The sequence below is a fragment of the Mobula hypostoma genome, chromosome 7 (assembly GCF_963921235.1).
Source record: "Mobula hypostoma chromosome 7, sMobHyp1.1, whole genome shotgun sequence".
Taxonomy (NCBI): Eukaryota; Metazoa; Chordata; class Chondrichthyes; order Myliobatiformes; family Myliobatidae; genus Mobula; species Mobula hypostoma.
In genome coordinates this window covers 139,826,151-139,852,200 of record NC_086103.1, presented here as the reverse complement: position 1 = coordinate 139,852,200, position 26,050 = coordinate 139,826,151, and the positions used below count along the sequence as shown (strand labels likewise).

At 39.7% G+C, this 26,050-nt stretch overlaps 1 protein-coding gene across 1 annotated transcript in view; it reads right to left on the bottom strand.

Annotated features, from left to right (window-relative positions):
- The window catches only part of ddx10 (DEAD (Asp-Glu-Ala-Asp) box polypeptide 10), a 291,208-nt gene that overhangs the window by 118,977 nt on the left and 146,181 nt on the right, over positions 1-26,050 (bottom strand). Inside the window, exon 14 of the mRNA XM_063054140.1 lies at positions 8,719-8,841. Within this exon, the coding sequence (XP_062910210.1) occupies positions 8,719-8,841 (123 nt within the window). The remainder of the gene's footprint in view (positions 1-8,718; positions 8,842-26,050) is intronic.

Here is a 26,050-nt window from a genome sequence, read left to right as displayed (position 1 = left end):
GTAATAAATTCAGATTTATACATTAATTAGTTGCCTAAATTCAAAGAGTTAGTTTTAGCTCCTTGTTAAAATCAAGAATTAGGGCTTAAAATATTTAAGGAACATATTTAAGAACATTATTTAAGAAATTCCTAACAAAATTAAATCAACAGCTTTATGTTAGAGAGTAATTTAAAATTTAATGTCATTATAACTTAATTACTGCTAACATACAATGAAAACCCCAATTTAAAAGCACTGCCTCCAGAAGAAATTGAACTGCCCAAAAAAAGTTAATCTGAGTAATAAATCCTTACAAAACATTCTCAAATGTAATCAAGAAAATGAGGCATAAATTAGAGAAAGGAATTCTTTAATTCGGGGAATTAATGTTTCATAGATAGGTATGTTCTTAAGTATCTAGTATCAACTCTTCCAGCATCTAGAGAGCACTCTGACCGGTTGAATCACTGTCTGGTATGGAGACACCAAGACACTGGATTGTAAGAGGCACACGGTTATAGATTCTGTCAGCTCCATCACAGGCACAGACCTCCCACCACTGAAGGCATCTTCAAAAGCAACCAATCATTAAGGACACCCCCCCCCCACCATGTGGGATTGCCTTCTCTGCATTACTACCATCAGGGAGGAGGCACAGGAGCCTGAAGACACACAATCAACATTTTAGGAACAGCTTCTTCCCATCTGGCATCAGATTTCTGATTGGTCTACTCAATGAGAATATGAATGATTAACTCACTCAATACGCTATGACCACGCTCTCTCCCAACCCCCCCACCAGCCATTCAGCCCACCATCTCCAAGATGACCAACGGACATCCGCCTCCATATTAATCCCATCTTCCAGAACTTCACCCATACACGAGATGGCAGCAGCGCATGCAGATGCAGCGGCCTCTCCGGTGCCAACCAAAGGTGCTTTTTTCCCTTTGTAAAATTTGTTTTTTTACGATCCAAAGACAATTCAACTCCAAGAACATTGGAGACTGCAGGGCTACTCCGTCAGTGAGTTGCTCATTGATCGGAATAGCCGACAGGTGTCGGCAGCAGAGCCAGCCAAGGTTAGGATTTTGGGGAGAGCCAGCCAAGAGGTCAAAGGCCAAGAGGTCGGAGGATACGGTTTGGGTTCGGAGGAGCTGACCTGGCTGCAGACCGTGTTGCTCCCTGCTACTCGGAAGCATCAGAGTTGGTGCAGTATAACCGTGGAGATTGTCTCGGACATTTCACTTGTGATCGTAAGACTCTGTTGGGGAGTGATAATGTAAATTACCATAGGTCTGTTTCCCTTGACTGGTGGAGGGACAGTCGACATGAGAGCTGTCAGTTGGTACTGAAAACTTGGCCACAAGCCTCAGAGTTTCCTACTGCTGAAGACCAGGTGGGAGAAATGGAGGCACTGCAGCATGGTGGAGCTCGGCTCGGCTGGGACCTGGCCTTGTCCCTTGGTGCTTCCCTCCCTTGTCTGAGTGGTGGAATAACAGGCTGGATTGCGTGCGGTGGTACTGCGGATGGCTCTCCTCTTCCTCTCTCCCTCGATGCCCAAAATGCTGAAGGCTCTAACTAAGGTCAGAGTGCCTGCAGATGTTCTTTTGGCAGGTATTGGCTGCTCCCCAGCTCTAACAAAGGCAATGGTCTGCTTGGAGGGTTGGGATCGCTTCGTCCACTCAACTCCTGCGCTGACGGCTTCAGCAATGGTCTTCAGGACCTGATCATGCCTCCACCTGTACCGTGCCTCACCAAGTGCCCTTGCACAGCCGCTGAGGATGTGCTCCAGGGTTCCTCGCTTGGAGCACAGCGGGCACGCAGATGACTCTGCCTTGCCCCATGTGTGCAGGTTTGATGGGCTTGGAAGCACATCGTACACTGCCTGGATGAGAAATTGGATGCGGTGTGGTTCAGCTTTCCAAAGATCAGCCCAGGTCACTTTCCTCTCAACCGCATTCTCCCATCTTGTCCAAGCTCCCTGTTGCTTCATTCCCACCGTCTTGCAGGCTCTCGTCTCCTCCACTACTGCTCTCACCTCCTCCTGAACTAGACAGCGCCTTTCCTTCCCTCTGGTGTCCATTTGGGGAGACGGAAAGGATCCTAGCCCAGCTCGGCCTCGTGTGTACATATATATAAAAACCCTGCATGGCCAGTACTTAGTAACACCCCCTTTGGTAAGTATCACAGCTTGTAAACTCTTTCTGTAGACAGCTATGAGTTTTTCAATTCTTGTTTGGGAGATTTTCGCCCATTCTTCCTCACAAAAGTCTTCTAGTTCTGTGAGATTCTTGGGCCGTCTTGCATGCACTGCTCTTTTGAGGTCTATCCACAGATTCTCAATTATGTTTAGGTCGGGGGACTGTGAGGCCCATGGCAAAACTTTCAGCTTGCGCCTCTTGAAGTAGTCCATTGTGGATTTTGAGGTGTGTTTAGGATCATTATCCTGTTGTAGAAGCCATCCTCTTTTCACCTTCAGCTTTTTTACAGGCGGTGTGATGCTTGCTTCCAGAATTTGCTGGTATTTAATTGAATTCATTCTTCCCTCTACCAGTGAAATGTTCCCCGTGCCACTGGCTGCAACACAAGCCCAAAGCATGATCGATCCACCCCCGTGCTTAACAGTTGGCGAGGGGTTCTTTTCATGAAATTCTGCACCCTTTTTTCTCCAAACATACCTTTGCTCATTGCGGCCAAAAAGTTCTATTTTAACTTCATCAGTCCACAGGACTTGTTTCCAAAATGCATCAGGCTTGTTTAGATGTTCCTTTGCAAACTTCAGATGCTGAATTTTGTGGTGAGGACACAGTAAAGGTTTTCTTCTGATGACTCTTCCATGAAGGTTATATTTGTGCAGGTGTCGCTGTACAGTAGAACAGTGCACCACCACTATTCCAGAGTCTGCTAAACCTTCCTGAAGGTCTTTTGCAGTCAAACGGGGGTTTTGATTTGCCTTTCTAGCAATCCTACCAGCAGTTGTCTCGGAAAGTTTTCTTGGTCTCCCAGACCTCAACTTGACCTCCACCATTCCTGTTAACTGCCATTTCTTAATTACATTTCAAACTGAGGAAACGGCTACCTGAAAATGCTTTGCTGTCTTCTTATAGCCTTCTCCTGCTTTGTGGGCATCATTTATTTTAATTTTCAGAGTGCTAGGCAGCTGCTTAGAGGAGCCCATGGCTACTGATTGTTGGGACAAGGTTTGAGGAGTCAGGGTATTTATAAAGCTTTGAAATTTGCATCACCTGGCCTTTTCTAACGATGACCGTGAACAAGCCATTGCCCTAACAAGCTAATTAAGGTCTGAGACGTTGGTGAAAGTTATCTGAGAGCTCAAATCTCTTGGGGTGCCCAAACTTCTGCATGGTGCTCCTTTCTTTTATTTTCAGTCTAAAACTGTAGAACACAAATACACTAATCTTGCTAAAAATGTTGAAAAGAATGTTTCATCTTTAACTTTATGACTTTTGGAGATCAGTTCATCTTCTACTCACTTAACTATTCACAGTAACAGAAATTTTGACCGGGGTGCCCAAACTTTTGCATGCCACTGTGTGTGTGTGTGTGTGTGTGTGCGTGTGCGCGTGTGTATATATACACACACACACACATTATTTTTTCCTGAGTGAATATGCTTCTTTGAATTTGTTGCTCACTCTTTTTGAATGTTTGCTTGCTATTTTGAATGTTTTGCACCTTTGCCCAGATGAATACTGTCTCGTTCAGCTGTATCTATGTATGGCTTGAATGATAATTAAACTTGATTTGATTTGATTTGGATACACTTCAGTGCATTGGGGGAAGGAGATTAAAGAAGATTTCCTTCCCCCTCCACTCTTCTTCTATTTCCCGCTCTGGCCTCTTAACTCTTCACACCTGTCTATCACCTCTCTCTGGGTCCCCTCCTCCTTCCTCCTCCTCCACCACCTATTTATTCTGGCATCTTCCCCCTTCATTTCCAGTCCTGAAGAAGGGTCTCAGCCCAAAATGTTGACTGCTCATTCATTTCCACAGATGCTGCCTTATCTACCGAGTTCCTCGAGCATTTTATGTGTATTGCTTTGGATTTCCAGCATCTGCAGAGTTTCTCATGCTTCAGTTTTGGATTCAGTTTGCCATCGTGCCTCAGATCCTTTGTGCCCTCCAACTGTGAGGACCCCCACTAGCTAGTTCATGCCTCCTTCTCATTACTACCATCAAGGAGGAGCCACACTTAATGTTAGGAACACCTCCTTAACCTCTGCCACTAGATTTCAGAATGATCCACGAACTCAAGAATGCTACTTTTGATATTCCTTCTTTTGCACTTTTATTTTGTAAGCTACAGTAATTTTTACTGTCTTTGCACTATACTGCTGCCACAAAACAAGCTACTTCATGTCAAGTACCACCATGAATACTATACAATGCAGGACCTTGTTAAGAGAGATGAAACCATTAAAGCATTCAAAATTTTAACAGGGCTTGGCAAATTAGATACAGTTGAGTTTCCCTTCGTTGGCAAGTCAAGAACTAGGAGACAAAATCTAAAAGATGGGTTGACCATTCAGAACAGATAAGATTAAATTTTGTTTTTCATTCAGCAGTAACTTTTTTGAAATTTCGCTATTTAATTTCACTGCTACTTCACTGCTTGGAACTCAAATTGCAAAGTATATTCAAGGCAAACTGAAAGATTTCTGGATATTAAAGAAATCAAAGGATATAAGATTAGTGCAGACTCCTCAGTTACTTTTATACAACAGGATATTATCTCTGATCCGAATGGTAGATTTTTACTGGTTAGTGGTTTACTATTTAATAAAAAAGTAGTTTTGGTTAATGTTTATGCTCCTAATATGGATTGTCCGGAATTTTATAAATCATTGTTTGATCAGTTTCCGAATTTGAACGAGTTTTCATTGATTTGGGGCGGAGATCTTAATACCTGTTTATCTCCAGCTTTGGACCGTTCGGCTCCTTTACGGACTTTACCTAATAAATCTGCAAATTTGATTAATTTTTTCCTTTCTGATTCTGGGTCGACGGACATTTGGCGTTTTCTGCATCCTCAGGAAAAAGATTTTTCCTTCTTTTCACATGTTCATCATTCCTATTCAAGAATTGATTATTTTTTCATTGATTCTCGTCTCATTCCTTCAGTGATTAAATGTGATTATGATTCTATAACCATTTCGGATCATGCTCCACTTAAGCTTTCTATTAAAATTATGGCCAATATACCAAACAATAGACAATGGCGTTTTAATTCGCTGTTGCTTCAGGACTCGGACTTTGTTAATTTTATGAATGAACAGATTGAGCTTTTTTTTACAATTAACCATACAGAAGATATTTCGGTTAACACTCTTTGGGACACTTTTAAAGCCTATATTCGGGGTCAGATTATTTCGTATTCCGTTGCTTTGAGGAAGAAACAGAAGCAGGAGGAGATGGCAATTGTGGACAAGATTAAAGAAATTGATAAGAAATATGTTATGGCTCCTTCTGAGGAGCTATACAAACAAAGAACTGAACTTCAAATGGAACACAGTTTACTACTCTCGTCCTCGATTGTAAACCAATTAAAGAAAACAAGAAGTGATTTTTATGTTCACAGTGATAAAATTGGCAAGCTGCTGGCTAATCAATTGAAATCTAATTATGTTAAATCTCAAATCAATCAGATTTATAACCAAAATGATCGATTGATATTGGATCATGTGGGGATTAATCAAACCTTTTGTGATTTTTATTCTTCTTTATATCAATCAGAGTCTCCTCGAGATTCTAAATATATGAATGATTTTTTAGATAAGTTAGACTTCCCTCAGATTTCACAGGATATGTCTTCTTTATTAGATACTTCCATTACAATGGATGAGATTAAGAATGTTATTTTTTCTATGAATCTGGGGAAAGCTCCTGGCCCTGATGGGTTTACCGTTGAATTTTATAAATGTTTTGCTTCTTTATTGATTCCTTGGCTCTATAAGGTTTTTGAGGCTTCTTTGAAACTTGGTAAACTTCCGGAATCTTTTAATAGAGCATCAATTTCTTTAATACTAAAGAAGGATAAAGACCCTGCTCAATGTGCATCTTATAGACCAATATCTTTATTAAATGTTGATTCTAAAGTTTTTTCTAAGTTATTAGCAAATAGACTAGAAAAAGTACTTCCTTCTATTATTTCGGAAGACCAAACGGGTTTTATTAAAGGTCGTTACTCTTTTTATAATATTCGTACATTGTTAAATATCGTTTATACTCCCTCACAAAATGTTCCTGAGTGTGTTATTTCTTTAGATGCCGAGAAAGCTTTTGATAGAGTAGAATGGCCTTATTTATTTAAGGTGCTTGAAATGTTTAATTTTAGCTTGAAATTTATATCCTGGATTAAACTGTTATATCACTCCCCTGTAGCCTCGGTTCGTACTAACTCCTTAAACTCACCTTTTTTTCCTCTCTTTCGTGGTACTCGACAAGGCTGTCCTCTTAGTCCCCTATTATTTGATATTGCATTAGAACCTCTTGCAATTGCTATTCGAGAATCTTCAAATATTACTGGGATAACTCGGGGATTAAAGTCCCATAAATTATCACTCTATGCTGATGATTTACTTTTATATATTTCTAATCCTGAGAGATCCATTCCTGCTGTTTTAGAGTTATTAGCACAATTTGGTCTTTTCTCAGGTTATAAATTAAATCTTAGTAAGAGTGAACTTTTTCCGATTAATAAACATCTTCCCTTATATTATAAATTTCCATTTAAATTGATTAATAATTACTTTTCATATCTTGGGATTAAAATTACTTGTAAACATAAAGATTTATTTAAGACTAACTTTTTACCATTAATAGACCATATTACTCAACTTTCATCTAAATGGTTTCCCTTATATTTAACTTTGATTGGTCGTATTAATGCAGTTAAGATGTTTTTTTTGCCAAAATTTTTATATGTGTTTCAGGCATTACCAATTTTCGTTCCTAAATCTTTTTTTGATAAAGTTGACTCTAAAATTTCTTCATTTATTTGGCAGAATAAGAATCCGAGACTGGGTAAAATACATTTACAGAAAGCTAAGAGAGATGGAGGTTTAGCATTACCTAACTTTAGATTTTATTATTGGGCTATTAATATTCGACATATGAAATTTTGGTTACTTGACCGGGACATACTATCTATTCCTAAATGGGTAGCATTGGAATTACAATCTGTTCAGGGTTATACACTTGGTTCTATTTTAGGTTCCTCTCTTCCTTTTGATTTGAAACGCCTTAAGCAGGTCTCTAACCCGATAGTTAAATATGCTTTGCGCATTTGGTTTCAATTCAGAAAATTTTTTGATCTTAATCAATTCGGGTTAGCGATTCCTATTTTAGGCAACATATTTTTTCCTCCCTCTTTTACGGATCGCGCTTTTCAAACTTGGAAGACTAAGGGTATTTTACGGTTTTTGGATTTATTTTTAGATGGTTCCCTTATGTCTTTTGAACAATTATCTAATAAATATAACTTATCAAGAATACATTTTTTTAGATATTTACAAGTTAGAAATTTCCTAAGTACTATACTTTCTTCCTTTCCAATGCTTCCTCCTATATATATTTTAGATTCGATAATTAACCTTAATCCATGTCAGAAAGGTGCATCGGCTATGATTTATAATATTATTATGAAACTTAGGAAAGCTCCATTTGATAAGATTAGGGTAGATTGGGAACAGGAATTGGGGCTTACCATTTCTGTGGATGATTGGGGGCAGATTTTACAATTAGTTAATACTTCCTCTATTTGTGCTAAACATTCCCTAATTCAATTTAAAGTGGTTCATAGAGCACATATGTCCAAAGATAAGTTAGCGCGTTTTTACTCGCATATTAATCCTTTCTGTGATAGATGTTCGGGGCAGATAGCCTCTTTAACTCATATGTTTTGGTCTTGCCCTACTTTGGAAACTTTTTGGAGAGATATTTTCAATATTATTTCTAAGGTATTAAATATAGATATCTCTCCTCACCCTATTACTGCTATCTTTGGACTACCTAAAATTTCTAGTAATCTTTCCCCTTCAGCCCGTAGAATGATTGCTTTTCTTACTTTAATGGCGAAAAGATGTATTTTACAACATTGGAAAGAGCTTAATGCTCCAACTACCTTTTTTTGGTTTTCTCAGACGATTTTATGTTTGAATCTGGAGAAAATTAGAAGTAACCTTTATGATTCTTCATTTAAATTTGAACAGATTTGGGGACCTTTTATTCGATATTTTCATTTAATGTAATATTTACCCTTCTTGTTTTTTTTTCACTGTTTTAATGGAGGTCGGGATTGAGGACGTGATTTTAAGTTTAACTCTGTTTGGTTTCAAGTTAGCCCATTGCTTTGCTTTGCTTTTAGGTAGTTGCACGGTGGGTTTTTTTTTGGGGGGGTTTTTTTCTTTTTTTTTTCCATTGATATATATAAAATCTAGTATACTATTATGTTATCTTGGTTTCTTATGCTTAAATTACATTGTTTGTAGTATTTTCTTTTTGGTATTGTTATCTTTTGGAATTTTATTGTACTTTAACATTGTATTAATGTTTATATGGCTTACCTTTTTTGTATACTTACTCAATAAAAAGATTTAAAAAGAAAGAAAGAAAGATTAGTGCAGGAAAGAGATGAAGTATTAGCTGTGATTTTACTGCACGGCAGGGATGACCTACAGTACTTCAGCTTTTTATCATTTATCTGAAACTCACCTCTCCTTCTTCATCAAAAATTATTTTTGTATTCACTTTAAATTTCTTCTTCAAAACTTTCTTTGCTTCTTTGACTTTTGTTTTCTTTGCTGTTGTTTTCTTTAATTTTTCTTTTTGAGGTACCTATGAATTAAAAAGGTGATACGTATTTTAGTTCAAACAACCCCACTTTGACTGGCTAATAACAAATCTGATTGGCTAATGACAATTAGTTGCTTTACTAAATTACATTAAGCAGCTGGATCTTTTGTGTTAAAATCAATAAAAATCATTAAAAAGCATATACAGATTATCCTGAGGCAGTAGTCAGTTTGCCTATAACAATCACAGCTACTTGAAATTTTGGTTTATACAAAAATACCTTGGAACCAATGTGCCATATAAGTAATACTACAATAGAACGGCAAAATTCAAAACATCATTAAAGATTTAGCAGAAAAGAAGATTTTTCAGAAAAAAAAAACCTTTTGTCATTTTTCGCCTTCATACCTTGAGTACATTACATCAGAAAAGCTATGGCTTGGAAATGCAGCTACTTTTCATGTGCTGCTGTCCTCAAATGAATGATTGTCAATAGAATTACAAAACCATCTTGCTGTGGATCTTGAACTAAATAGTTCCCAAAGTCCAAGCTTGCTCAGTAAAGAGAACACTGCTCTAAGCAAAAAAGTTAAAACCAGTCCAGAAGTCAGAACAGAGTACCTTAACAGGAAAAGTAAAGCAGACTCAGTCACGTTCAATGATCTAAAGACATTGGCTGTTGTCACAACAACATTCCTGCACTGAATGTCAACAAAATCAAAGAACTGGTTGTGAACATGAGGAAGGGGAAATTGGGAGAACATTGAGGGTCAGTGGTGGAAAGAGTGAACAGTTTCAAATCCCTGAGCATCAACATGTAGGAGGATCTATCCTGGGCCAGCACACTGAAAAGGGCAGGCTAACAGCTATACGTCATTAGGAGTTTGTGGGGATTTGGCACATCACCAAGACTCTAGCAAATGTACAGTGGAAAGCATTCTGACTGGTTTCATCACCGTCTGATACAGAGGTTCCAATGTAAAGGACCAAAAGTCACAGGAGCAGAATCAGGTCATCAAGCCCATCGAGTCTGCTCCGCCATTCCATTATAGCTGATTTATTAACTCTCTCAATCCCATTCTCCTGCCTTCTCCCCATAACCTTTCACACCCTGACTAATCAAGAACGTATCAATCTCCACTAAATATACCAATAGCTTGGTTCCCACAGCCATCTGTGGCAATGAATTCCACAAAATCACCACGCTCTGGCTAATGAAATTCCTCCTCACCTGTTCTATATGGACGTCCCACTATTCTGAGGCTGTGCCCTCTGATCCTAGATTCACCCACTGTAGGAAGCATTCTCTCCATTCCACTCCATCGAGACATTTCAATATCGATAGGTTTTAATGAGATTCCCACTCATTTGTCTATATCCCAGTGAGTATAGACCCAGAGTCATCAAATACTCCTCATATATTAACTCTTTCACTCCCAAAATCATTCTTGTGAACCTCCTCTGGACCCCCTCCAATGTCAGCACATCTTTTCTTAGATAAGGCACCCGAAACAAATAACAACACTCCAAGTGCAGTGTGGCTAATGCTTTAAAAAGCTTCAACATCACATTCTTGTTCTTATATTCTAGCCCTCTCGAAATGAATGCTAACATTATGTTTGTCTTCCTTACACCGACTCAACTAGCAAGTTAAGCTTTAGGGAATCCTGTTAAAGAACTGTTAAGTCCCTTTGATTCACTATTTTTTATACTTTCTCCCTATTTAGAAAATAATCTATGTCTTTATTACTTCTACCAAAGTGCATGACCATACACATCCCTACACTCTATTCTATCTTCCATTTCTTTGCGCATTCTCCCAATCTGTCCAAATCCTTATGCAGAATCCTATCTCTGTGTGTCCATAAACTTGGCCAAACTTACACCTATACCAGTTCCTTGGCCACACATTCATCTGCCTAATCATCCTATTTTCACCCTCACTAGCACTTGGCACAGGCAGCAATGCAGAGATCACTACCCTGGAGAGTCCTCCTGTTCAGCTTTCTACCGAACTCCCTATATTCTCTATTCAAGACCTCCTCCCTTTTCCTACCCATGTCATTAATACCAATATGTACCACGACTTCTGGCTGCTCACCCCCCTCTTTAGAATTCTATAGACCTGATCCAAGACATCCCTGACCCTGGCACTTGTGAAGCAACATACCATTTGGGTGCTTCTTTCACATCCACAGAATCTCACATCTGCTCCTCCAACTATGGAATCAGCCTACACTACTGCACTCCTCCTCTCCCCTCTTTTCTAGCCACAGAGCAAGGTTCAGTGACAGAGACCTGGTTGCTGCAGCTTCTCCCTTGTGGGTTGTCACCCTAATGGTATTCAAAGTGGCATACTCATTGCTGAGTGGAACGGCCACAAAGGTACTCTGCACTGGCTATCTATTCCCTTTCCCTCCCCTGAAAGTCACCAGGTACCTGCCTCCAGCAACTTAGGAATGACCACCTCCCGGTAGCTATTATCTTTCACCTCCTCAATTCTCCTCTACGAGCTGACGGCCATCGAGCTACAGCTCCAGTTCCTTAACATAGTCTGTAAGGAGCTACTGCTCGGTGCACTTTGTGCAGATGTAATTAACAGGAAATCTGGAGGTTTTCCAGAGTTCCCACATCTCATACAAAGAGCACACCAGATGTTCTCGTACCAGAATATCACTCTGGACCCATTCTCAGTGAACCAGCCATGTACTAATCGATAAAGAAAAAAACAAAACGTTACTAGAAACTTACTTAGAATCTCCCTCCACCTGTGCTTGTCCAAGCCTATTCTCACCTAAACCCATTGTGCAAAATCCTGACCACTAATGCTGTACACTCCTACAACACCACTCTGCTGATACCTTGCTTCTTTTTAATTGCCATTGCCCAAGAAATCATTATGATTGCAGCCCGCCATTATTTTTTGTAACTTAGTAATTTTTTGCAAAACAACAAAATTCACGATAAAACAGTGATAATAAACCCGATTCAGATTCAGATTCTGAGGATGTTGAGACTTACAAAAAGCTTTATCTAAAATGATGGAATAAATAAATGAGAAAAGGCAGCAAATATACGAGCAACAATTTGTAATAAGCACGTTAGGAGAAAACTATTGATTTAATCTTCTCTTATCTAGTGAATTATACAGAATCCAGGGAAAGAGGAGAGGAATACAAATCGCTTCAAAATTAGAACACTCAACTTGCAAGTATGACAGCTTGGCTTCAAAAGGCAGCACACAAGGTGACTGCAGTCTGTACAGCTATGTAATTGTATCTTACTAGATTGTTTCTAACTCCTGAAAATGTCCTAAGTGATGGACCTCTGCTCAAGTACGAACAAGCTATGGATGTCATAATAAATACTCAACATTAGTTTTATAGCCTGTAATTCTTCCTCTGAAATTAATTCCTGGATTCTGAACAGATACTGAATCTGAAATCTTATACTGAGCTGTAAGTGTATAGTCAGGTATCTTTCTCTTCTACCAACATAATCGTAAATCTCCAACATGGCTGACCTTCAGCTTGTGAAGGTAACTGCTTTGACAAGAGGAGCTCATAATTCCAAACACAACACACACAAATAAAAATTAAAAACCCTAGAGATGCTGGAAATCTAAATGAAAACAAATACTGGAAACAGTTGGCAGATCAGGCACATATACGTGGAGGGGAAGTGAAAGCTGAAGACCCTACTTCAGAACTAGGAAAATGAGTTAAACAAGTTGATTGATGACAGTGAGGGCTCTGTCACTGGCCTCGGGCAACACTGCAATAATTTTACAACCACAAAGCAACAAACAAGCACATATGGGAATAACAGTGAAATCTATTAGTACATAAATGGTTTACATTTGTTGTTTGGCGAACGCTCCACTGGATTGCTTGCCTGTTCATTTGTTTGTGGTTTGGCGGTAGCGGGTACATCTCGCCAAAACCAAAGTGCTCCTTCGCGGCTGGTATAATTTTTCCAAAAATGCACATGCAGAGTGTGCAGAAGCAGGGACCTGCCATAGACAACTGTCGGTGGAGTGTGCAGAAGGGACCTGCCATAGACAACTGTCGGTGGAGTGTGCAGAAGGGACCTGCCATAGACAACTGTCGGTGGAGTGTGCAGAAGAAGGGACCTGCCATAGACAACTGTCGGTGGAGTGTGCAGAAGGGACCTGCCATAGACAACTGTCGGTAGAGTGTGCAGAAGGGACCTGCCATAGACAACTGTCGGTAGAGTGTGCAGAAGAAGGGACCTGCCATAGACAACTGTCGGTGGAGTGTGCGGAAGGGACCTGCCATAGACAACTGTCGGTGGAGTGTGCAGAAGAAGGGACCTGCCATAGACAACTGTCGGTGGAGTGTGCAGAAGGGACCTGCCATAGACAACTGTCGGTGGAGTGTGCAGAAGGGACCTGCCATAGACAACTGTCGGTAGAGTGTGCAGAAGAAGGGACCTGCCATAGACAACTGTCGGTGGAGTGTGCAGAAGGGACCTGCCATAGACAACTGTCGGTGGAGTGTGCAGAAGGGACCTGCCATAGACAACTGTCGGTGGAGTGTGCAGAAGGGACATGCCATAGACAATTGCCAGTGGTGGGCAAAGCTAAAAGGTACAAAATGGGCCTCAGTATATCTCCAGGTGTGGTTGGAGATGGATCCTAATTGTGGTAGGTGATTGTGAACAAAGTTGAGGAAGGAGTGGTATATCCACAGACTGTACCCAGGACATCTTTAGGGATCGGTGTCTCAGAAAGGCAGCGTCCATTATTAAGGACCTCCAGCACCCAGGGCATGTCCCTTTCTCACTGTTATCATCAGGTAGGAGATAGAACCCTGAAGGCACACACTCAGCGATTCAGGAACAGCTTCTTCCCCTCTGCCATCCGATTCCTAAATGGACACTGAAGCTTTGGACACTACCTCACTTTTTTAATATTCAGTATTTCTGTTTTTAAACATTTTCTAAAAATCTATTCAATATATGTAATTGATTTACTTGTTTATTTATTATGTTTTATTTTATTTATTATTTCTTTTCTCTCTCTCTCTCTGCTAGATTATGTATTGCATTGAACTGCTGCTGCTAAGTTAACAAATTTCACATCACATGCCGGTGATAATAAACCTGGTTCTGATTCTGATGGACTTGTTGAATGCTTTGACCAAACCCACAATACGTTCAGAAAGTTTGTAGTGGATACCAGCAAGGACTGGGACAAATGGCTGCCATTCTTACTACTTGCCCACTGGGAGTGCCTTAAACATCAACAGGATTTTCACCTTTTGAACTGTTGCATGGGTGGTATGAAGAGGAGCTGGGAGGCACCAACTTCAATGTCCTTAGACAAAGGGACTGTGCAGTATGTAATACTGATGCAAGAGCACCAAGAACAGTACGGGGGGATAGGGGGAGCCCAAAAAAACCTCCAGGAAGCCTAACAAAACCAGGAGGTGGTCTGAACAGCACCCTGTCATAGGGAGTACCTGCCTGTTCAGAAGGCCTTGCTGTCCCAACCGTCCAACTCCAGCAAACTCCTGACTAAGTGGCAGGGACCCTACACCATCATCTGCAAGATGGGCCCTGTCACTTATGAAATCCATCATCCAGACAAGGGGAGGGACAAGCAAACCTACCATGTAAAGTTCATCAAAGAACAGAAAGAAAGGGAGGCAACCACTACAGAGATGGCACTGGTGGTTCGGAAGGTGGAGGAAGATGAAGAAGAGGGGTGTGACATGGCAACACCAGACACCTTTGAATTTAGATCTCCTGAAGGAAGGCCAAGTTGCTGAGCTGCAAAGGGTGTTCCAGGAGTATCCAGCCCTATTTTGGCAAAGGGCTGGAAAAACCCAGTCATTACCGCATGCTATCCATCTGAAAGACCCCACTCCAATCTGTCAGAGACCATACTGGGTGCTTGAAAGACTGTTAGAGCCACTAAAGAGGAAGATTACAACTATGAGGGAAATGGTGGTAATCAAACCTTCTAAAAGTGAATGAAACTGCCCAATTGTTATTCCCAAAAAGAATAACTCCCTACGAATCAGCCTGGATTTCGGGAAGCTCAAAGCAGCCTCCTAGTTTGGTGCCTACCCTATGCCTCTAATTGATAACGTTGGAAAGAATTGGAAGAGCCAGGTACATTGTAACATTAGATCACTGCAATGAGTACTGGCAAGTTCCCCTGGAAGCCAAGGCCTGGGAGTACGCAGCATTTAGGACAGCAATAGGCCTGTACCAGTTCACAGTCATGCCTTTTGGATTACATGGAGCACCTGCAACATTACACAGATTGATGAACTGGGTTCTGCAAGGCTGTCAAGGCTGCTGTGCGGCCTATTTAGATGATGTGATCATCTACAGAGACAACTGGAGTGGCCATCTCCAGCATCTGCGCCGGATCCTGAGACACACTCACGTTCACGCTAAATCTACAAAAGTGTGACTGGGCAAAGCAAGAGACCCCCTACCTACGTTACCAGCTGGGGGAAGGCCAGCCACAAGGTGATAAGGTAGAGGTCATACGTATCAGTCAAAGATCCTGTACAAAAAAGGCAGGTGTGATCTTTCTTGGGGCTTGTTGGGTGGTAAATGCACTTCATTCCCCAGATTGACACCATTGCAGTACCCATGACAAATCCGACCACCAAGTCTGTGAAAAATCCAGTGGAATGGGCTAAGGACTGTGAATAGGCTTTCTTCACCCCCAAGGTCCACCACTGCTTATCTCTCAACCTGTAAAGCCCAGATTTTAACAAGTGTTTCCTGGTGCAGGTGGAAACCTTGGCTTCAGGTATTGAAGCTGTGCTGGCACAAGGAGAGGCAGGAGACGAATGGCCAATCCTCTATCTCAGCCACAAACTTCTGTCCAGGGAGTTGAGATACTCGAGCATAGAAAAGGAGTGCCTTGCCATCAAGTGGGCACGACAGCCTCCGATACAGTAGTCGAGCAAGAGTTTGAGCAAGACATTAACCACTGGGCATTTACATGAATCCAGACGATGAAAGACCACAGTGCCAGAGTGCTCTGCACTCCTTCCAATTCAACATTCATCACAAAGCAGGAGGACAGAATATTACAGCTGACTACCTGTCCAGATTGCCGAACAGTGGCAATCCTGGAGAGGAGTAGTAATGTGATAGAGGGCTCAGTCACTGGCCTTGGGCAGCACTGCAATAACTTTAAATACAAACACATACATGGAATAATAATGAAGTCTATTAACACATGAATGTTTTACGTTTGTTGTCTGTTGAGCGTCCCACTGGACTGTTTTTGGTTTGACTGCTCAGGGTACGTCTCAGCATAAACGGGGCACTGTTTCTTGGCTGGTATTATTTGTCAGAAGCTGCACATGCACAGTGTACAGAAGGGACAGACAATGAGGGGTGGGGGGGTGAGCTGGAGACCCTGGTTCTCTTCAGTGAGTGTGAATTAAGTTGGGGAAGGTGTGACTATCGGTTGATCTGTGCAAATATTTATAACAAAATACCTGCACCCTGCTATTGTGGCGGAGCCAGTCTTCCCCCCACACCCTCCCCCCAAGACAGAGCTTATACAATGCCTCTACATCACATTGATACAGGTTTTAACATGATCTAGATCAACTGGAAAATTGGGCAAAGGAGCAGCAGACAGAACTCAACCAAGTGTGAAGTGATACATTTTGGTAAAATTAAAGCAGTGCAAGATTTGCACAGTAAATAACAGGGTCCTGGAGAGTGCTGTAGAATAGAGAGACCTCGAGGTACAAGTACTGTACATAGTTTCTCAAAAGTGGCAATACATGTAGACAAAGTGATAATGAAGAGCAGCATGTCATACACCTTCTTCAGATGGGCTATGGAGTACGTAGTAAGAAAATGATGAGAAACAGAAACAAAATAAATTGAAAATACAGTTGAAGTCAGAAGTTTACATTCCGATAAAAAATTTGTGAGCAGAACCGAAAAAGCGTGTGCGAAAAAGGAGGCCTACAAACCTGACTCAGTTACACCAGTTCTGTCTGGAGGAATGGAACAAAATCCCAGCAACTTACTGTGAGAAGCTTGTGGAAGGCAAACCAAAACGTTTAACCCGAATTAAACAATTTGAAGGCAATTCTACCAAATACTAACAAAGCGTATGTAAACTTCTGACCCACTGGGAAAGTGATGAAAGAAATAAAAGCTGAAATAAATCATTCTCTCTACTATTATTCTGACATTTCACATTCTTAAAATAAAGTAGTGATCCTAACTGACCTAAGACAGGGAATGTTTTCTAGTATTAAATGTCAGGAATTGTGAAAAACTGAGTTTAAATGTATTTGTCTAAGGTGTATGTAAACTTCTGACTTCAACCGTAACTTCAATAATATAAGGAGTTAAGACTGCATACTTACTAAATTAAATACATGATTGGATATGTTGTGAAGATTTATGTCCTTTTAAAAATACACTTAGTCATAGAAAAGTGCAGCACAGAAACAGGCCCTTCAGCCCATCTAGTCTGTGTCAGACCATTTAAACTGCCTAGTTCCAATAACGTGCACCTGGGCCATAACCATTCATACCCCTACTCACCATATACCTTTTCTCTTAAATGCTGAAATCGAGCTCACATCCACTACGTGCACTGGCAGCTCATTCCACACTCTCACTACCCTCTGAGTAAAGACTTAAACATTTCTCCTTTCACTGTTAACCCATGTCCTCTGGCTGTAGTCCCACCCAACCTCAATGGAAAAAGCCTACTTACATTTACCCTATCTATATCGCTCAACTTTTGTATACTCGATCAAATCTCCTCTCGGTCTTCTATGTGCCAAGGAATACAGTCCTAATCTATTCAATCTTTCCATATAACTCAGGTCCTCTAGTTCCAGCAACATCCTTGTAAATTTTTTCTGTACTCTTTCAAACTTAATCTGAATTTACCAACATTACCCTTTTCTATCACAGTTAATGGATAAATGATTGAGAACTAGCACATTTTCTGTCCTATTTTGCCATGTCTTTCTAGTGAAATACCTGTACAGTGAGAGTTTGTGAAGAAGAAATTAAACAATTTCTTGGATCCTGGATTGAAGTGAGCACATATGGATTATGGAAACTGCTGTTTATAAGGAGGCATCCTGTTACTCTCAGTGCATAATTTAAGTCGTTGAAAAACTAAAAGACTAAAACCCAAAACAGCTTATTAACAAAAGAAATAAGAAAAAGAAAAAATAATGGAATCTTTTTCTAGAACCAGTTATACAAAACATATTTTTAATATATTGATGGCTTTAGCTTATAAACACCCACAATGCACATAACAAGCAGTAAAATGCTTATTTTTAAATAAACACCATATTTAAATCAGTAATGTGGATATGGCTTACATTGTGCCACATTCTCCTGCTATAAAATATGTTGTATATTCATGTTAATATTTAAATAGTCAAACTCATAACTCAGTTGTGACTGCTTAAGCCAACTATTTGAGCCCCCAGGTACTAGTGCAAGAGTTCCTCAGGACAATATTCAGTGCAACTGTTTCATAAATGGCATTCTTTTCTTTATAAAGTCATAGGGGAAATGGAAATCTAACAACCTGCAAATGCTGGAACACTGACCAAAAAAAAACCCAGAAAATACTGGAAACACTTAGCAAGCCACACACTGGTAGAAAGCCAAAAAATGTTAACGCTTCCCTTCATGAAAATGTAAGAGAGATGAGAGTAGTTAAACGGAATTGGTATAGAGAGATAGTTGGGTAACATGACATGGTGGGGAAATAAGTCCGTTTCTGTGCTGACAGTGACTATGTTTCATTAGGAGTTTGAGGAGATTCGATTTGTCAACTAAAACACTCAAAAAGATCTATATGGAGAGCATCCTGACTGGTTGCATCACTGTCAGGTATGGGGGGCTCACTGCACAAGATTGAAATAAGTTGTAGAACATTGTAAAATTAGTCAGCATATCATAGGTACCAGCCTCCGTAGTATCCAAGACAACTTCAAGGAGCGGTGCCTTAGGAAGGCTGCATCCATCACTGAGCATCCCCATGACCCAGGACATGACCTCTTCACACTGTTACAATCGGGAAGGAGGTACAGGAGCCTGAAGGCACACACTCAGCGATTCAGGAACAGCTTCTTCCCCTCTGCCATCCGATTTCTAAATGGACATTGAACCCATGGACACTACCTTACTACTTTTTTAATGTTATTCTGCACTAGTTATTTTAACTATATAATAGACATATATACTGTATATACTTCATGCAACTCTGTTTTTCTATATATTTATTAATCATGTACTTCATTGTGCTGCTACAGTAAAGTTAACAGATATCATGACATATGTTGGTGATATTAAATCTGATTCTGATAAGTATATGGGTAGGGTTTGCAAAAAACAGATTAACAAGGATGCCCGGTGAACATAAAAGCAGATGAGCACTTCATTTTAAAAAACCTAATGTTTCATAAATGTTCTGCCCTGGTAAAACTGCTGGATAAAAAAAGAATCCCATCCTAATTTTCAGCTTATTATCAGTATTTTAAGCATAATTTATTTCAAGAGAACCAAATTGTGAACATACATACTTTACAAATGCAATAAGTGAAACCATTTTCTAATGAAGAAAGCTGAATCATTGTTATGCGTGAATTGAAGCCTATGACTTCAGAAATTCATTTTGAGTTATTTGACCACCTGATGTGACTAATGAAGTGTTTCTACTCCCCTTGAACATTTGGCATTATTTTCAAAATGAAACTCGTGATTCTAGTGCTTCATCTTTAAAAATACAAACGTACTTTTTGAAACAGCAAACATTTCAGTAATTATTTTCAGTGATTTATAGCATGCAAATTTAGAGAAGCCTGACGTTAAAATGCACTTTAGAGCACAAACTGAACACAAAATGAGAATAAAACAATGATATTATTAAGAGCTACATGTAACTTGCAACTTTTACACTTTTATGAAGCTCAAATATTCTTATTTACATATTTTAATGTATTTAGACTCAGTTATTTTTTATTTGAATTTCTCTTTTTTCAGAGCAGCTTGCTGATTCAGCAACATTATAAACTAGAAATAATATTAATACAATTTTAGGCAATACATTCCATATAAGAATTTGTAAGATTTACATCATGCTTATAAAAATTAACATGAGCAAATATGGTAAAGAGGTGGAAATCGGACTGTTCTGCCTGTTGCTGAATAGAGTACACAGGAAAATGCAAGAGTACCTTGCTTACAGCAAAATAGGCACACTATATAGTCTGTGATGACAATAAATCATCCACACTTTGAAATTCACTGCTGTGAATCAACACTAGATATTAATAACTCATAATAAACTACTTGTTATAGGTGTCCAAAGAATTGTGCCAAGCCTTTACATTAATAATGAAAAGATAAGGTTCTGTTGGTCTGATGACAAAATAATGGTGCAACTGAGACCAGACATAACACATACTGAACAGTTAATATATTTCAGTCAGCAACATTAATCTGCTTCATATCTGCATCACTAGTCTTGTACTTCTGTTTATCATCCATACACATCGGAAATCATCCAGCGTGAAGATTCCTCAGTCTAATGGCAGCCAATCTTTAATAGCAAATGGAAGTTATGGCCTTATGGAAATTATTTGTTACAATTTAAAGAAAACTGAGAAGGATATGAATTATTAAATCGGACACTGTACAGAAAAGGAGGCAGCCAATTGCCCCATCACATCTATTACCTGATGTTATTGGATTAATTGCATTTTTCTGCATGTAAATTTCATTTCAAACAGTTCTTCTTCAGCCCGAACATTGAATGCATAAGCTAGTTCAAAATCAACTTGAGATATGCAATTTCCTTACATATCCCAGTAAGTTTTAAAAAAAATGAAATGTGATAGCTTTGGAGATACAAATGTAGGATAAATGTATAAATTATGAAAACAGCAAAGCTAAGAAAAAAGAATATCCTTTTCTTGTTTTATCTGGCTTATAAGTATATTAATATTCTTCCTAATATGGAATCATTAGAAATGGAAATGGCAAAACAGTTCAGGTCTTTGAACGTTACATCCACGGAAAACAATAAGGCGTGCATGGTAGCATATTATATTGTCTTGCGGACTGCCTCAGCACAGCCTTGGGTCTGTTGGTTGTTAGCACAAACGTTGCACTTCACCCCACATTTCAATGTACATGTGATAAATAAATCTGAATTTGTCAGTACATCTGAATTCAAGTCATCTTAAAATAATTCAACGTCATTTTTTTCCATGATCCAGCATTCTTTAAAAATAAAAAGCCACACTTTTAAGAGAAATAAAAGGTGAAATCTTTCCTTCATGAGACCACTTGGAGTGGCGTGTATAATTTTGGTCACCTCCCCTGAAAAGGAGAAACTTGCTATAAAGAGAATGAAGCCAAGAGTCACCAAAGTAGTTCCTGGGACAGCATGTCTGACATTACAGGAGAGATCCTCTCCTAAATACAGGTCTCGATCTTTTAGAATTTAAAAGTATTTGCTCCAAGAAAAAAGTAGTGTAAAATGCATAGTTAATTTGATAGGGAAGTTATAGGAGGATGGTATCCCTGACTGAGAAATCTAGATCTACGGGTGATGTAAGACAGAGAACAGTGGAAGCTTAGTTTCTGGCTGCATTGAAAACAGATATCGACACAGTACATATCAAAATAATTGTGGAATATAGAGATTATGTTGGAAATTGGAATTGAAGCAAAATATTAGCCATAAATATCAAATGACAAACCAGGCATAAGGAGATGATTACCAACCTATGCTCCCATTTCTGATGTATGGGGTAAAATTAAACTGAACTAAATAGCAAATATCTTATTTGAGAAATATTAATCATTAAAAATTGTAAAATAACAATGATGTAAACAACATTTATGGAAAAAATGTAAAGTGGAAATGTAAATACGGATAGTAATTTTGAGCCACAAGAAGTCATGAGAATTATACCATGCAATCGCTTTCATTCACAGTACAATTAATTCAATTAATGGTCTCTGCCTGGTTTATGTAAGATATGCTGCTAAGTTCTTTATTTTTTCAAATAATTTGTAAACCAGATCAGAAGAATTCTAGAACATCTATAACCCTTTTAATAATTATTTGGATTTTACATTCTTGAAGCACTGATGATTGTATGAAAATGAAAGAAGAGTGTTATAATAGTTAACCTTTGAATTTTACAATAAAAAATTGAAAATAACAGCACAGCTGCAATGGAAAATTTACAGCTGTTTTTTTCAAGACACTGTTGGTTTTATTCATTCTAGCACTGGAGGCCTAGATATATCATTTACAAATAACATGGGCTGTGCATTTCAATTTAAATGAGAACTACAGGAAGTACAAATTGAAGTGGCAGCATATTATTAACGGACAATCACTTAGTTTTCATCAATGCTCATCAGATCTCAAGTGGCAAAACACTGGACATTTGCCAGTAAATGACACATTTAAATAGACCACTGTGCCACAATATGTACAATAAAATTCATTCCTCATTTTCACATTAATACAAATCACAAAATTCAGTAAATCTGGTTGAAATACATAAACAGAGATAGGAAAACCAAGGGCAAAGGTCAATTCAAAATTCAAAGTAAATTGTTAAAGCAGATACGTGCCACCGTATACCACCCTGAAATTTATTTTCTTGTGAGCATTCACAGTAGATGCAAAGAAACACAATAGAATCAATGAAAAACTACAAAGACAACATGCTGTGCAAACACAAAGAAATATATAATAACATACATAAATAAGCAATAAATATGAAGAACTTCAGTTCTAAAGTTTTAGTTTTAAAGATTTAGATGACATGCTGAATCTGCACAGATGTCTAAGGAAATAGAGGTACTGCTGTGCCTCGTGCCTTCTTTGCAATGACAGTTACATGTTAGTACAGGACAGAATCTCTGAAATAAAAATGCCAAGGAATTTAAAGCTGCTGAACCTCTCCAGTTCTGATCCCTTGATGAGGACTGGCTCCTTGTCCTCTAGTTTCCTCCTCCTGTCGTCAATAATTAGCTCCTTGGTTTTGTTGACATTGAGTGAGAGGTTGTTGTTGTGGAACCACTCAGACAGGTTTTCAATCTCCCTCCTATATAGTGGTTCATCACCACTTTCGATTCAGCCCGAGAAAGTGCTCTGATCAACAAACCTAAATAAGGCACTGGAGTTGTACTTAATCTCACAGTCATAAGTATAATGCGAGTAGAGCAGGGGGCTAAGCATACAGCTTTGAGCAGCACTGGTGCTGATGGTGATTGTAGAGGAAATCTTGCTACCAATCTGAACAGACTGGAGCTGCAAGTGTGAAAATCGGGTATCTATTGCCCTAGGTGATGGAGCTTGTTGATTAGTGTTGAGCGGATGATAGTGTTGAACGCAGAGCTGCAGTCAATGAAGAACATCCTGATTAATGCATCTTCATTGCCTAGATGTTCCAGGGTTGACTGAAGAGCGAATTAAATGGCATGCACTGTTGACCTGCTGTGACGGATAGGCAAATTGGAGCAGATCCAAGTCGCTCATCAGGCAGGAGTTAATGTTCTTCATTATCAACCTCTCAAAACACTTCATCACAGAGGACGCAACTGCCACTGAATGATTATAGCTGGAAGCTTAATGTCCAAGGATACACACTGTATCGGAAGGATCGGAAGGATAGGCAGGAAGGCGGGGGGTGGGGGGGGGTGACATGGCTCTGATGGTTAAAAAATGAAATCAAATACTCAGAAAGAGGTGATATAGGATTGGAAGGTGTAGAATCATTGGTGGTAGAGCTAAAGAAAAACTGCAACGGTAAAACGACCCTGATGGAAATGAGTGAGTGTATACAGAAACACACACATTTTTTTTTATATATATATATATTAAAGACATGTGTATAGGGGGATTTCGATATGTAGGTAGATTGGGAAATCAGGTGGGTGCTGGATCCCAAGAGGGGGAACTTGTACAATGTATACAAAATCCAACAAAAGGCAACCAAAAAAGCTATAAGAAGGGAAGAGATGAAATATGAGGGCACACTAGCCAATAATACAAAAGAGTATACCGAAAGTTTTTCAGTTATATAAAGAGTAAAAGGGAGGTAAAAGCTGATATCGGACCACTGGAAAATCATGCTGGTGTGGTAGTAATTAGGGACAAAGAAATGGCAGATGAAACCTATTGAGTACTTTGCATCTGTCTTCACTGTGGAAGGCACTAGCAGTGTGCTAGTGGTCCATGAGTGTCAGGGAGCAGGAGTGAGTGCCACTGCTATTACAAAGGAAAAAGTGCCAGACAAACTCAAAGGTCTTAAGGTGGATAAGTCACCTGGACAGAAGGACTACATCCCAGAGTTCTGAAAGAGGTTGCTGAAGAGATAACAGATGCTTTGGTCATGATGTTTCAAGAATCACTTGATTCTGGCATGATACCAGAGGGCTGGAAGATTGCAAATGTCACTCCACTCTTCAAGGGAGGAAGGCAAAAGAAAGGAAATTATAGGCCAGTTAGCCTAATCTCAGAAGTTGGGAAGTGTTGGAGTCTATTATTAAGGATGAGATTTCAAGGTACTTGGAAACTAATGAGAAAATAAGTCAAAGTCAGCATGGTTTCTGTGAAGGGAAATCTTGCCTGACAAATCTGTTCTTTGAGGAACTAGCAAGCAGGGTGGACAAAGGAGAGGCAGTGGATGTCATTTACTTGGATTTTCAGAAGGCATTTGATAAGGTGCCACACGAGGCTGCTTAACAAAATAAAATCCTCTGGTGTTACAGGAAAAATACAGGCATGGATAAAGGAATGGCTGACAGGCAGGAGACAGTGAGTGGGAATAAAGGAAACTTTTTCCAGTTGGCTGCCGGTGACTAGTAGTGTTCCTCAAGGGTCGGTATTGGGACCGCTGTTTTTCACATTGTTTGTCAATGATTTAGATAGTAGAATTGATGGCTTTGTGACAAAGTTTGCGAATGATACAAAGATAGGTGGATGGGTAGGTAGTGGTGAGGAAGCAATGCAATTGCAGCAGGACTTAGACAAATTGGAAGAATGGGCAAAAAGTGGCAGATGGAATACAGTGTTGGGAAATGTATGATAATGCCTTTTGGTAAAAGAAACCATAGTGCGGACTATTATCTAAATGGGGAGAAGGTTCAAACATCAGAGGTGCACAGAGTCCTCATGCAAGACTCCCAGAAGGTTAGTTTACAGTTTGAGTCTGTGTTAAAGAAGGCAAATGTAATGCTGGCATTTATTTCAAGGGGAATAGAATACAATAGAAAGGAGATAACACTGAGCCTTTATAAGACACTAGCCAGGCCGCACTTGGAAGATTGTCAACAGCCTTGGCCCCTTTATCTCAGAGAAGGATGCGTTGTCATTGGAGAATCCAGAGGAGGTAAACAAGGATGATGCCGGAAATGAAGGGGTTAACATATGAGGAGCATTTAGCAGCTTTGGCCCTGTACTCACTGGAATTTAGAAGAATACGAGGGGATCTCACTGAAACCTACCGTATGTTGAAAGGACTAGAAAGGGTGGATGTGGAAAGGATGTTTCCTCTAGGTCTGGATACCCCCACCAGAGGACACAGCCTCAAAATTGAGGGACGACCCTTTAGAAGAGAGGGAAGGAAGAATTTTTTTTGGCCAGAGAGTAGTAAATCTGTGGAATGCTCTACTACAGACTGCGATGGAGGCCAAGTCCGTGGGTATATTTAAGGCAAAAGTTGGTCGTTTCCTGATCAGTCAGGGCATCAATGGATATAGTGAGAAGGCAGGTGTATGGTGTTGAGTGGAATGGGGCTCAGTCATGATGGAGTTGCAGAGCAGACTCGATGGGCTGAATGGTCTAATTCTGCTCCTATGTCTCATGGAGGTGTATGGAGGGATATGGTCCGTGTGCAGGTCAGTGGGACTAGGCAGAAAATGGTTCGGCACAGCCAAGAAGGGCCAAAGGGCCTGTTTCTGTGCTGTAGTTTCTATGGTTCTATGGTTCTATGGAGATGGCTTTTTAGAGCAGCTTGTAGTTGAGCTCACTAGGGGATCTGCTATTCTAGATTAGGTGCTGTGCAATAAACCAGAATTGATTAGACAGCTTAAGGTAAAAGAACCCTTAGGATCAGCGATCATGATATGATTGAATTCACCCTGCAATTTGAGAAGGAGATACTAAAGTCAGATTTATCAGTATTACTGTGGAGTAAAGGGAACTACAGAGGCATGAGAAAGGAGC